Source organism: Babylonia areolata, chromosome 18 (genome assembly GCF_041734735.1).
Source record: "Babylonia areolata isolate BAREFJ2019XMU chromosome 18, ASM4173473v1, whole genome shotgun sequence".
Classification (NCBI taxonomy): domain Eukaryota; kingdom Metazoa; phylum Mollusca; class Gastropoda; order Neogastropoda; family Buccinidae; genus Babylonia; species Babylonia areolata.
In genome coordinates, this window is record NC_134893.1 from 15,566,795 (window position 1) to 15,581,794 (window position 15,000).

At 41.5% G+C, this 15,000-nt stretch overlaps 1 protein-coding gene across 2 annotated transcripts in view; it reads right to left on the reverse strand.

The window, feature by feature from the left end:
• Nucleotides 1-15,000, reverse strand: part of LOC143292507 (von Willebrand factor A domain-containing protein 3A-like) — a 41,777-nt gene that overhangs the window by 13,411 nt on the left and 13,366 nt on the right. Inside the window, exons 15-23 of one of the 2 annotated variants that reach the window (XM_076602855.1) lie at nt 14,398-14,573; nt 11,817-11,936; nt 10,258-10,332; nt 9,533-9,627; nt 6,677-6,922; nt 3,930-4,048; nt 3,318-3,437; nt 2,331-2,424; nt 1,078-1,194 (exon numbers count right to left, since the gene is read on the reverse strand). In XM_076602855.1, coding sequence (XP_076458970.1) covers nt 1,078-1,194; nt 2,331-2,424; nt 3,318-3,437; nt 3,930-4,048; nt 6,677-6,922; nt 9,533-9,627; nt 10,258-10,332; nt 11,817-11,936; nt 14,398-14,573 — 1,162 coding nt within the window. Of the gene's footprint in view, nt 1-1,077; nt 1,198-2,330; nt 2,425-3,317; nt 3,438-3,929; nt 4,049-6,676; nt 6,923-9,532; nt 9,628-10,257; nt 10,333-11,816; nt 11,937-14,397; nt 14,574-15,000 lie in introns of both variants that reach the window. The other variant, XM_076602854.1, reaches the window with a different exon arrangement.

A 15,000-nucleotide genomic window follows, 5' to 3' on the forward strand; every position in this document is an offset into this window, starting at 1 on the left:
CACACGCTGTATGTTCACTGAATTACCCGTCAACCCCACAACAACAACAACACACACTGTACGTTCACTGAATTACCTGTTAACCCCACAACACACACTGTATATTCACTGAATTACCTGTCAACCCCACAACAACACACGCTGTATGTTCACTGAATTACCTGTCAACCCCACAACAACACACGCTGTATGTTCACTGAATTACCTGCCAACCCCACAACAACACACGCTGTTTATTCACTGAATTACCTGTGAACCCCACAACAACACACGCTGTATGTTCACTGAATTACCTGCCAACCCCACAACAACACACGCTGTATATTCACTGAATTACCTGTCAACCCCACAACAACACACACTGTATGTTCACTGAATTACCTGTCAAACCCACAACAACACACACTGTATGTTTTGGATGAGTGAGATCCGTTTGTAAAAAAGGGTTTATCAATTAAGATTTATGTCCAGGAGTATTCCATGGCAAAATTTGGCTGCTTGTGGCAGATGTGTTTGTCAATGTAATGCTAAGCGGAATTAAAAAAAACAAAAACAACTTCAACTAAAAATTATGAAATGGGTGCTTTTCATTTGTGTATAAATTGTAAGATGTATAAACTGTAAAATGAAAGATAAATGAAGTAAACTTTGGTGAAAGAAGCAAATTATAACTGTGGTGAAATTATTCTTGAAATGCTTCTTGTTCCCTGTACTCTTTCTGGTAGTGCACTGTCGTTATATTGGAATGTGCGGACAGAAGTAATGTTTTTGTCTATTTCCATGCCAAATCTTGTGTCAAAGGACTATGTACTTTAGAGAAAATGGCAAGGTTAAAGTTTACCACACAGACACACAAACGTACATAGACACATATGCCAGCATACACACACACACACACACACACACACACACACACACACATACACACACATACACATACACCAAAAACATGGTCATAACACAGACTCACTTCACAAACACAAATGAAACAATAACAACAGAACATAACCTTCTAACGGTAAGTCTTTTTAACAAATAAACAACAACAACAAATCAAAGCATCCAGCACGGACTGACCAGTTTCATGTTTCTTCCCCTCAAGGAAGAAATGGGCACTGGTGACTGTCTTCTTAGACGCGCGCGTGCACTGCATGGGGTCCTTGGCTGATGTAGGCCTCGTCCTCTGGGCAGGAGCTGCTGCCACACAAACACACACCACGCCATGATGTGTTGGAAAGGGGGGACGTCTGCCTAGTTTGAAAGTGTCTGGTGAATTATTTGGTGGTATGTGATCATCCAATCGATGAACTGAGCACTCATTCACATACACTGACAAACATGTAACATACATAAATGACTACAGTGGCACATTCACATTCTTTCATTTGCTACAAGTCACACTCAAAGACACACAGGGAGGCACATCAACACACTTTCATTTACTACAAGTCACACTCAAAGACACACAGGGGGGTGTATTTACCCAGTTTCCTTCGTAACTAGTCACACTCAAAGACACACAGGGGGGTGTATTTACTCAGTTTCCTTCATAACCAGTCACACTCAAAGACACACATGGAGGTGTATTTACTCAGTTTCCTTCATAACTAGTCACACTCAAAGACACACAGGGAGGTGTATTTACTCAGTTTCCTTCATAACTAGTCACACTCAAAGACACACAGGGAGGTGTATTTACCCAGTTTCCTTCATAAGTAGTCACACTCAAAGACACACAGGGAGGTGTATTTACCCAGTTTCCTTCATAACTAGTCACACTCAAAGACACACAGGGGGGTGTATTTACTCAGTTTCCTTCATAACTAGTCACACTCAAAGACACACAGGGAGGTGTATTTACTCAGTTTCCTTCATAACTAGTCACACTCAAAGACACACAGGGGGGTGTATTTACTCAGTTTCCTTCATAACTAGTCACACTCAAAGACACACACAGGGAGGTGTATTTACTCAGTTTCCTTCATAACTAGTCACACTCAAAGACACACAGGGAGGTGTATTTACTCAGTTTCCTTCATAACTAGTCACACTCAAAGACACACAGGGGGGTGTATTTACTCAGCTTCCTTCATAACTAGTCACACTCAAAGACACACAGGGGGGTGTATTTACTCAGCTTCCTTCATAACTAGTCACACTCAAAGACACACAGGGAGGTGTATTTACTCAGTTTCCTTCATAACTAGTCACACTCAAAGACACACAGGGGGGTGTATTTACTCAGTTTCCTTCATAACTAGTCACACTCAAAGACAGAGCCACAAAACGTACCACTACATAACCGACTATCTCGACAACAAAGAACTCACGTTTTGGCGTCAGCTTGGGTTCCCGTACTCTGGAAGCACTGGAAGGTCTCCAGGATATGGCACGACGCTCGTGTCTCTCATCCAGGTCCTCTTTCTGGAACCCACACCTAGCGCTTCAGTACAGTCCTTGTATTCTGAATGGGTACATTCACTGTCAGTGTGAGCTGATTATTTAAAACAAAACAAAACAAAAAACAAAAAAAAAATTAGGGAGTCAGTTTGTGTACCATGTGCCGTGTGTCTGAGATGTGCTGGTTCGTTGGAACAATGAATTTATATGATGGAGACCCCTTCTAGAATAATTTTCAAAACATTCTAGCTTTATGAGGTCTTGTTTCTTGTTATGTGTGAGTGCCTGCATATGTACGTTTAAATTCAGTTTCATACACAGACTGACAGGAATGCTCCAAACATGTCCAAAGAAAAAAAGACAAAAGATACACAACAAGCATCCTAGGTTTTCTATCCTGTATCAATCCAGAAAACAGGTAATAATCACATATGAGTAAATAAATGATAAACAGATGAATAAATAAATTGATAAATAATGAAACAAACAAATAAATACATAAATAAATAAATAATTGAATAAATAAACAAAATAATAATAATAAAAGGACATTTCATACACCCAATCTAATGAAACAAAAGTCCTGGGCATTTACATTGAAAAGAAAAATACAAAAATGAATGCATACTAAAAACACACAAATACACCCGCACGCACAAATCCTCCCACTCCAACTGCAACCCACAAACCCACACCCCACTCCACATCTTGAATAAATTTAAGATTTATAAATGAATAAATAAATGAATAAATACATAAACATATAAACACCTAAATAAACAAATGCATAGATATATGAATAAATACATAAACATATAAACACCTAGATAAACAAATACATAGATATATGAATAAATACATAAACAAAAACAATGACAACATGCAGCCTAACACTCTGTGCCCCCACCCCCACCTACCTGTCCACTGCTGCTGCCATAGCTGTAGTACTGTGGTGATGGAAGAGCCTTCTGTGAGTTGGCAGAGTCTGAGGCACCAGAAGGAGGTAACGCTTTCACCTCCTCCATTTCAGGGTAACGCTAAAACAGTAAATTAACTATTCTGTGTGCCAAAAAAAAGGATGCATATTTTTGCATAGACACAGGACGTATGATAGTAAAACATAACTGTCGTTTATTTTCACTGACATGTTGTTGTTTTTAATAGGAAAAGAGAAGTAATAAACAGCATACATGTCTCAACTTTGTAAAAGATCAAACTGCAAAAACAAATATTGAAACTTTTGCTGCTTTATAGTTGTTAAAGAAGTTGAAATTGTGTGCTTTTTTTTTTTAAGCAAAAGAGTAAACTTTCTGTACTTGTTTGTCATTTAATATCTGATGTCCACTGACTTATTAGAAATTCATTCTTCAACAGTTTTGATTAATCAATTAGTTTATCATAGAAACACATTCTTAACAGGACAAGATTCCTTCAGTCACAGCTTTTAAAAATTTTCATCTTTCCATTAAACAACAAAACAGATTATTGCACACAAACTACGACTGCCTCTTCCTGCAACCAGAACTCACAAATCTGTTCTTGTACTTTTTCTTGACAGCATCGACCAGCATACTGCATTTGCGAGAGAAGTTGAGGGCACGCTGGATCTCTGAGTTGATCAGCTGGATGTCATCATTCTCAATGATGCCTGCAAACAGAAAGGTGGCCCAGCATTAATGTTTCAGTTTCTGTTTCTCAAGGAGGCTTCACTGCATTTGGACAAATCCATAAGCATTATATGCTACAACACATCTGCTAGGCAGATGCATGACTTGCAGCACATCCTACCTAACACACTTAGTAAGGCCATGGGTGCATGCATCATATTTGTGTACCTGTCAGAGTGCTCAACATTTTTTCAAAAGTACAACGCATGTTGCCATGGGTTCTTTTCCAGTGTGCAAAGTGGAGTGATGGCCTAGAGGTAACGCGTCCGCCTAGGAAGTGAGAGAATCTGAGCGCACTGGTTCAAATCACGGCTCAGCCGCCAATATTTTCTCCCCCTCCACTAGACCTTGAGTGATGGTCTGGATGCTAGTCATTCAGATGAGACGATAAACCAAGGTCCCGTGTGCAGCATGCACTTAGCGCATGTAAAAGAACCCATAGCAACAAAAGGGATGTTCCTGGCAAAATTCTGCTGGAAAATCCACACTGATAGGAAAAACAAATAAAAGTGCACGCAGGAAAAAATACAAAAAAATGGGTGGCACTGTAGTGTAGCGAAGCACTCTCCCTGGGGAGAGCAGCCCGAATTTCACACAGAGAAATCTGTTGTGATAAAAAGAAATACAAATACAAAATATGGGACCTCAGTCAATCGCCTCATCTAAACATTTAGACACTCAGTTTGTTTTACCAGTCGAACTTGGGAGAAAGGACAAGACCAGAATTCAAACCCAGGCTCTCACAGTCAGTGTATTGACAGGTTAGTGCCTTAACCACAATGCCACCTTCCTCCATCCACCCAGTACAGACAAAGTCAACCCTTCTTCTTCTTCTTCTGTGTTCACTCGTATGCACACGAGTGGGCTTTTTACGTGTATGACCGTTTTTACCCCGCCATGTAGGCAGCCATACTCCGTTTTCGGGGGTGTGCATGCTGGGTATGTTCTTGTTTCCATAACCCACCGATCGCTGACATGGATTACAGGATCTTTAACGTGCGTATTTGATCTTCTGCTTGCATATACACATGAAGGGGGTTCAGGCACTAGCAGGTCTGCACATATGTTGACCTGGGAGATCGTAAAAATCTCCACCCTTTACCCACCAGGCACCGTCACCGTGATTCGAACCTGGGACCCTCAGATTGACAGTCCAACGCTTTAACCACTCGGCTATTGCGCCCATCAAAGTCAACCCAGCTGCCTACTTGTCCACATGTTGTTCTGCTGTTTTTGTCTGTTGACCCAATCTGTCCAGTCTTGGCATGGATTGCTTTAAGCAATCTTAGAAATGCCAAGCTGGCTTAGCAATTAAAACTTTCTTCAGTCTGTCTTAATAACATTGTATTGCATTACTCATTTATCACAACAGATTTCTCTGTGTGAAATTCAGACTGCTCTCCACACAGAGAGCATGTCACTATAATGAGAGTGCCACCCCACCCCCCCTCCTTTTTTTTGGTCTGCATGTTTGTTTTTCCCATAAAAGTTGATTATTCTAAAAAAAGATTTGAATGCCAGGGACAACCCATTTGCTGCCATGGGTTCTTCTACATGCACTAAGTGCATGCAGCATCACTGCACACCTCAGTTTATCATCTCATCTGAGCATGCAAAGCATGTCAGAGCCATTTAGTAGAAACAATAACACAAATGAATGATAAACTTCCATCAAAAACAGAAAGACTGATGCCATTGCATGGGGCACTCCTAGCTTCTGCAATGGTCTGCATGATGGCTACTGTTGAAACACTGCCAATATGCTAACATCTGAAAATACTTTCTCAACATAGAGTAGAGCAGTATGCAAATTATTATGGTTTCAGTTCCAAGGAATAATCAATGCGTGTGGACTGATCCATATAAGCTACACTACATCTGCTTTTAAAAAAACAAAAAATGAAATAGGAACAAATGCCTTGCCTTCACATAGACCCAACACACTGGTCAGGCTTTGAGAGAAAAAAAAAGCATGGTACGCACAGCTGGTAATACTGTTCTCTGAACTAAAACACTCCCCTTTCTACACATCCCTTGCACTGTGTGCTTCCACCCAGTTTATATGTAGTGCTCACTCGTGCAAACTTGCCCAGCATCTACACCATCTTGATGCAGGCCCAGCTGCGCTGGGCAGGCCATGTAGTTCGCATGCCAGACCACCGGCTCCCCAAGAAACTGCTGTACGGCGAACTCCAACATGGCAAGCGCTCCCATGGAGGCCAAAAGAAGCGTTTCAAGGACACTCTGAAAGCTTCTCTGAAGGCCTTCAGCATCAGCCACGACACATGGGAGCTGAATGCAATGGACAGACCAAAGTGGCGTTCAGCTGTCCACAAAGGTGCCAAATCCTGTGAGGCCAACAGAATCGCTGCAGCAGAGCAACGCAGACAGGCCAGGAAAAGCAGTGCCAGCAAGTCCCCGACAGCCGCCACCATCCCCTGTCCACACTGCGTCAGAACCTTCCGGGCGCGGATTGGCCTGACCAGTCATCTGCGCACCCACAGATCCCAATCCACCCACCCCCAGGATGACTAGATGGTCCTCGTCGATCCCGACGGACGAACCACACATATGTGGCACTCTGACTGCAATGAGCGGCACCCACTGACCTGTCTCTCTGAACCACATGAAGCGCCCCCCAGTGCAGTGCGCCAGCTGTCTCAGGCACTCCGAGGTGCGGGTGATGTTGGCATAGCGACCAGGTATGGCGCCAAACTCGTCATAGTCGTCCACGTTGAAGAGGATGCTGTGGATGACGGCGTTCCACCCTGAGGCCGTTTCCTCGGCATAGGAGATGACGACGTCCTGATCCTGGTCTGGCACCCCACTGGAGAAGACGTAGACACCCTGGACATCTGTGGACATGAACATTTATCGGTGAATAATGAGGTGGATCTGTGGTGATGGAGCCTTGGACATCTGTGGACATGAACATTTATCGGTGAATAATGAGGTGGATCTGTGGTGATGGAGCCTTGGACATCTGTGGACATAAACATTAGTTGGTGGTTAATATGGCCAAGTTGTAGTGATGAAACCTTGCACATCTGTCAGCATAAACATTTATCGGTGAATGGGGTGGAGCTGTAGTCATGTAAACTTGGACATCTGTGGACACAAGCATTTGCTGGTGAATAAAGAGGTGGAGCTGTAGTGATGAAACCTTCAACATCTGAGAGGTATAAACAGTTATTGGTGAATAATGAGGTAGATCTTTTGTTGCGGCTGTGAAGATGCAGACACCTTGGACATCTGTGGACATAAACATTTATCAAAGCTGAACTTGTTTCTATGTCCTCCAATGACTATTACAAATCTGCCTGTGTGTTTGTTTGTTTTTTGTTTTGTTTTTTAATAAATAAATTGTTTTAGGTAATTAGCAGATTTTTTTAGTCCATTTCAAATACACATCATATCAAAGGAATTCGAAAATAATATCAACAAGAGAGGCAAGGCCTTGAAGACTCACTAGTGATACACTTAAAAAAAAAAAAATCTAATCATTAAAATGTGTTCTGTATTTGTTATTATAAAGCTTCGGGTTAAAAGAAAAAGAAGAAAAAAAAAAAGTCCTAACGGCAGATTCGAACTCTGCGTATTCGGGTGAGAAGAAACTGTCTTACCCATTACACTATTGTGGCTCCTTAACTGATGTTCAAAAATATAATATTTAAACATGCTTTTTTAAAGGGCGATAAATCGATTGCGGTATTTGCGGTGAGAACGCTGTTTAGATCATATTATTCTGGTGTATCTTGGGCATTCAAAAAATCTTTAAGGGCAATTAAAGGAGATGTGACTATCGCCGCAATCACACAGCAACATTTAGCCGTTTTCTCTGGATCTAGATAGATGTACAAGTTTCAGTTAGTTACACCCGGTTGACTCGGTCGATTCAATTTCTCTTTTATGTTCATTCTAGTTTTATAGTTTTAAAGTTGATATGAAAATTGAGTATTTTATTAAACTAATAACACGCAGAGCCAAGTACAAGTACTTCTAAACGTCTTATGAAGTGAAAAGGACTTAATTTTGAGAAAAGTCAAGACTGGAAATTTTTACGTTTCATCAATTCAAGGGTATTAACTCACATGGTTTATTGTTTTAAACTGTGAATTCCGACTGATTCTGTGGATATTTTTATGGCAGTTTGGGGCATAATCCAGTAAGTGATGAGGTGTTCGCAAATCTTTCTCTGAATAAATATTTAACGGTTTCCTTCTCCAACTTTCCATCACATGTTATCGTGTATTGTCGAATGAATATAGGATTGAACGGGCAGGTCAACAACTTGAAACAAAATGGCGTCGTTCATGTTCGCGAAGAATATGAGCACGCGCTTTGAATGTGTATAAATTTGTGTACGCAACTGATTTTTGCCCATGACCTTCACAGCTCAGCCAACAGATCTATAAAGTTCAATCGTCGTATTGATTTTAGTATTTTCCGAAATAGACCACTTGGGCGAATGAACATAGTGAAAGCCCTGTACACTGAGAGTAAAACACACAAGCTTTTTATGTATTGAGTATAATTTCAAGATGTATAATGTTTAAGATGAGAAAGATCAGTTTAAAGCAAATTAAGTCCCCTAGCATTAATTACAGATTAATTTCCCTTTTTTACTACCTGCACCAAAATGTTTACAAAATAAATATAACTTCCATGCTTAGCAAAAGAAGTTCCTGTTTGAACAAAAAAATGATAATAATGACTGCTCTTGTTGTTGTGTCAGAATATCAGATCAAAGTACCAAGTTTAGAGAATAAAAAAAATGTAAATATAACAGTAAATGCAGTTTGCATATAATTTGGCTTTTTTTAAATATTTTTTTGTGCCCATCCCACAGGTGCAATATTGTTTTAAACAAGATGACTGGAAAGAACTGAATTTTTCCTATTTTTATGCCTAATTTGGTGCCAACTGACAAAGTATTTGCAGAGAAAATGGCAATGTTAAAGTTTACCACAGACACACACACACACACACACAGTGACAGTGAGTCAATAAAAGGAGAGGGAAGATGAGGAAGAACATGCTCATAACTGGTGGTTACCACACTGTTGTTCACATTTGTGCTCCTTTTTTCATGTAGCACAGATTGGTGTGTGTGTGTGTGTGTGTGTGTGTGTGTGTGTGTGTGTGTGTGTGTGTGTGTGTGTGTGTGTGTGTGTGTGTGTGCGTGTGTGTGTGAGGGAGTGTCGGGAGAGGGAGTGTATGCTAAATACAAAAATCCTTTGCAACTAATTACATTTTATTGGTTTTGGATGTAATCCAGCTATGTGTTTTGTGATTTTGATGACTCAAAATGGAATTTGATTACATATGTTTTCTTGACAAATACAACTGTCACTGCAAGGGGAGAAGAAAAAAAATGTATATACATATATCCTTCAAATCTAATACCTGAAGAGGGGCAAAACAATAAAAATATAGAATTTTTTTTGAGAAAGACCATGACTCACAGACGTGATGTTTCTGCTCCTCATCGTTCTCCATGGTCATGCGAAGAGCGGACAGGAAGTTCCTGCTGCCCCCACACTGCAGCTCCAGGACCCATCTGTTGGCATGGCAACACATGCACAGAACGGTTAACTGTGTGCCGGTGTGGGGGTCGGGGGTGGTGGGTGGGTGACAAAGATCATGGAAAAGTTTAGTTTGGTGGGATGGTGTGTGGTGTTCGTGTTGAAAATGAGTGAGAAGCATGTCTGTGAGGATGATTCTTGTGTGTGTCTGTTTATACATTTATGTGTGTGTGTGTGTGAGTGCACGCATGCACATGCACATGCATGCACGCATATACATGGATGCGTATGAGTTATGTGATGTACATGCATACATGCCTGTCTGTGAATGTGAATGTGCATTCTGCTACTTTTGACTGAGATGGAAGTATGATCTCTTCTTTTTCTCCTACATTATTCAGTTGCAGTGCTCATTATCACTATCACTATATCATGGGTTAAAAAAAGGGGCAGGGGCTAGGGGGGGGGGGGGTGGAGGGGGTTGGGGGGGGCGGAAGGGAGGGGGAATCCTCAATCTTTTCTTTTCTTCATTGATGTCACTGTGCATTCCTTGGTCAGCTCAAACCTCACAGGTAGAGCACTGCTTCTGTATGATATACAAACATCACAGCCACAGCACAACAACAACAACAACAGAGCAACAAAACAAAAGCTGAACCACTCACTTCCAGGCTTCCTGCAAGTTTTCTGGTGTTGGTCGAACCATTGTGGGCTTCCAAGCCACCGCCTTGCCACCAAACCTGTGCACAGGGTGTGTTTGCAATTCACAGATACATAGTCATGTATGCCCTACTGACACCCAATGCTCATCATGTCAGCAATGTACAACTTACTTCCATTCTTTATTCCCCTCACCCCCCCTCCTCCCAACCTCCCCAAAAGCAAAGTGGGTCAAGGAAAAGGAAAATGATTAACCATTTAAAATCTGAACAATGCACACATTTCAGTCTTACATATCAAGCCTTCACACAGCACAACATCAAGCACAATGTAGACTGAGCTAAACAAACATTTTAAACAAGATAAGATAAAGTGAGACGAGGTGACATGAGAGAATGTAAGGTGAGGTAAAATAATGCAAGGTCAGGTAAGATACAATACAATACCATAACATATAGTCAGAAAAAGTTAAAGATAAGATCAAGTGCAGCTTTATTCAATTATTGTCTGTAAACTCACAGAAAATTTGTATTAAAAACCATAATTTGTTTCTGTCTGATAATGCACTCACACAATGAGTCAATCAAATATGTCAGTGGACTTGTGAGAGGTCGCTACAGATGTCAGCTGATATTTGCACTGAGAAATGCATTCATACCTCCCCCTTTTTCTGTGTTCATACACTGCACCAGTTATACCTTGTCCTGATTTGAAGTACTGGCTTTTGCTTGTTTGACCATATTTACCATATTTATGTTTGTTTTTCCATTTAACCTATCAAAGACTGACATGGAAAGTGGGTCTTAAATGTGTGTGTCTGATCTCTGGCATAACACGTACATAATGGGTTAAGGAAGTAGTGTGTTTGCTGACACAGAAGACTGGGAAAATCTACATCCAATGTAGAATTTATAAGGATAGAAAACTGTGCATTGTTCTCTTTTCTTGTTTTTTTGTTGTTGTTCTTGTTCTACTTTTTTTTGTCTGATGTCAGAATGAGAAAAAGCTTTGCAAGTTTATATTTTACCCTCAAAAAAGATCATTCTGACTTGATGAAATCCTCAGGGTTTGAGTCATGGTCATCCAGAATGGATGTCCCATGCAGTAACCTTAGCAATGGAATCTGAAGTCACAGTAAAAAAAAAAATGTTCCAAAGGTTGTATTTTACCATCAACAATGATTGTTACTGTGATATTTCTTTCTGTCAAAACACATTTCTCTGTGTGAAATCCAGACTACTCTCCCCTAAAGAGTGCTTTGCAACACCACCCATGTTTTTTTTCTTCTTTTTTTGGTTGTTGTTGTATTTCTATCTGCGCGTGCATTTGTTTCACTATCAATGTGAATTTTTCAACAGGAATTTTGTCAGGGACAACACACCCTTTCGTTGTCTGGGTTCTTTCACTTGTGTTAAAAAAGCATGCTGCACGTGGGACCTGAGTTTATCATCTCATCTGACTTGACTTAACTAAAATCCATTCAGTTTGAACCATGGCCATTCAGGATGGACATCCACGTGCTATAACCGCTTGGCTAACACAGGCCCAGCACCAGCAGACTCACGAGATGATGTTGAAGAAGTCTTTGTTGGCCACCTGTTGTTCCAGCAGCAGTCGGATGGAGTGCTGGATGTGCACCAGGTAGTTGACATTGGACACAGAGTTGTCCACCAGCAACACGATGCTGCAACACAAACGTACATCAGTCACACACTGTCACACAGAGTTGTCCACCAGCAACACGATGCTGCAACACAAACGTACATCAGTCACACACTGTCACATAGAGTTGTCCACCAGCAACACGATGCTGCAACACAAATGTACATCAGTCACACACTGTCACATAGAGTTGTCCACCAGCAACACGATGCTGCAACACAAACGTACATCAGTCACACACTGTCACATAGAGTTGTCCACCAGCAACACGATGCTGCAACACAACACAACACAATGCGACACAATGCAACACAACACAACACGTACAGTCAGTCACACATTGTCACACAGAGTTGTCCACCAGCAACACGATGCTGCAACACAACACAACACAATGCGACACAATGCAACACAACACAACACAACACAACACAACACAACACGTACAGTCAGTCACACATTGTCACACAGAGTTGTCCACCAGCAACACGATGCTGCAACACAACACAACACAACACAACACAACACAACACGTACAGTCAGCCACACACTGTCACACAGAGTTGTCCACCAGCAACACGATGCTGCAACACAACACAACACAACACAACACAACACAACACGTACAGTCAGTCACACACTGTCACACAGAGTTGTCCACCAGCAACACGATGCTGCAACACAACACAACACAATACAACACATACAGTCAGTCACACACTGTCACACAGAGTTGTCCACCAGCAACACGATGCTGCAACACAACACAACACAATGCGACACAATGCAACACAACACAACACGTACAGTCAGTCACACACTGTCACACAGAGTTGTCCACCAGCAACACGATGCTGCAACACAACACAACACAACACAACACAACACAACACGTACAGTCAGTCACACATTGTCACACAGAGTTGTCCACCAGCAACACGATGCTGCAACACAACACAACACAACACAACACAACACAACACAACACGTACAGTCAGTCACACACTGTCACACAGAGTTGTCCACCAGTAACACGATGCTGCAACACAACACAACACAACACAACACAACACAACACAACACATACAGTCAGTCACACACTGTCACACAGAGTTGTCCACCAGTAACACGATGCTGCAACACAACACAACACAACACATACAGTCAGTCACACACTGTCACACAGAGTTGTCCACCAGCAACACGATGCTGCAACACAACACAACACAACACAACACAACACAACACAACACAACACAATGCATACAGTCAGTCACACACTGTCACACAGAGTTGTCCACCAGCAACACGATGCTGCAACACAACACAACACAACACAACACAACACAACACAACACGTACAGTCAGTCACACACTGTCACACAGAGTTGTCCACCAGTAACACGATGCTGCAACACAACACAACACAACACAACACAACACAACACGTACAGTCAGTCACACACTGTCACACAGAGCTGTCCACCAGTAACACGATGCTGCAACACAACACAACACAACACAACACAACACAACACAACACAATGCATACAGTCAGTCACACACTGTCACACAGAGTTGTCCACCAGCAACACGATGCTGCAACACAACACAACACAACACAACACAACACAACACAACACGTACAGTCAGTCACACACTGTCACACAGAGTTGTCCACCAGTAACACGATGCTGCAACACAACACAACACAACACAACACACCACAACACACCACACCACACCACAACACAACACATACAGTCAGTCACACACTATCACTGACCATGGACATTCTGCTGTCTGTGCGACATCAAAGTTAAGCTGATAGCATGAGGAATGAAGGCACACATACCTACACACACAAACATACATGCACATGCAGTTCGGTTCAGTTCAGTTTCTCAAGGAGACATCACTAAGTTCGGATTAATCTGTATACCCTACACCACATCTGCTAAGCAGATGCCTGGCCAGCAGCATTACCCAACGCATTCAGTCAGGCCTTGAGAAAAAGAAATCAAAAAAATATATATTGGCAAATAAATAAATATATACATTTTTATCATTTTCAAATGTTTTTAAATAATAATAATGATAAATAAATGATAATAATAATAATGATAATGTGGACATGTAGATGCACATGTACATGCACACACACTCATACCTATACATGTACACACATGTGTACATGAGCACATACATGGCTTATGCATGTCTATATTAGTACTATATAGAATTTAACTGTGTGCCACCACACCAAGCATCTCCATTTAAGGACAATAAATTATCTTGTGATCTTGTAATCTTGTGATCATGTGCACACACACACACACACACACACACACACACACACACACACACACAATACACACACACACACACACACACACACACACACACACACACACACACACACACACAGACACACACGCATAACACACCAACATGACAACAAGTGCAGTCTCTACACCCCTCACTTTTTCTCCACCAGAGTGCCAAAGATGCGGCGACTGCCACTGGCCAACCAGTCCACCCGCCGTTCATACAGCTTGACGATCTCCTTCAGCTGCTTCTGGTACTCAAACAGCTGGGTCATGTCCACGTGAATGTTCTTTGTCGACCCATCATGCCACGCAAACTGCACCATCGCTTTCTGCAACACCACAACAGTCAGCACTGAGAGTGTGTCGTCATTAACAGATGAACAATCTTGAGACTAAACTGCATAGGGGAAAGGGTTTGTTTGTTTTTTCAAGCATAAGCAGGTCATCGTGTCCAATATCCTAACTGTTCTGGGTGCCGAACATTAAAGATGTTCATCAAGTACACAGACATTCTTTAGACTTCCAATATGCACAGACAAAAACTCATAAAACTCCTTGATCCACTTTCAATATATATGTATGCAAATTCTGTAAGTCTGGTAGACCATAAAGGCTGACCAGCACATGGAGTCCACGCATCTGCCTTAACTTCATTCCCACTTCCTCCCATTTTTTATCTATAAAGCAGATGTCCTACAGTGTATATGGATCAATCTATATGCTTTGACACCTCTTGGAAAACTGAAACTAAACCAA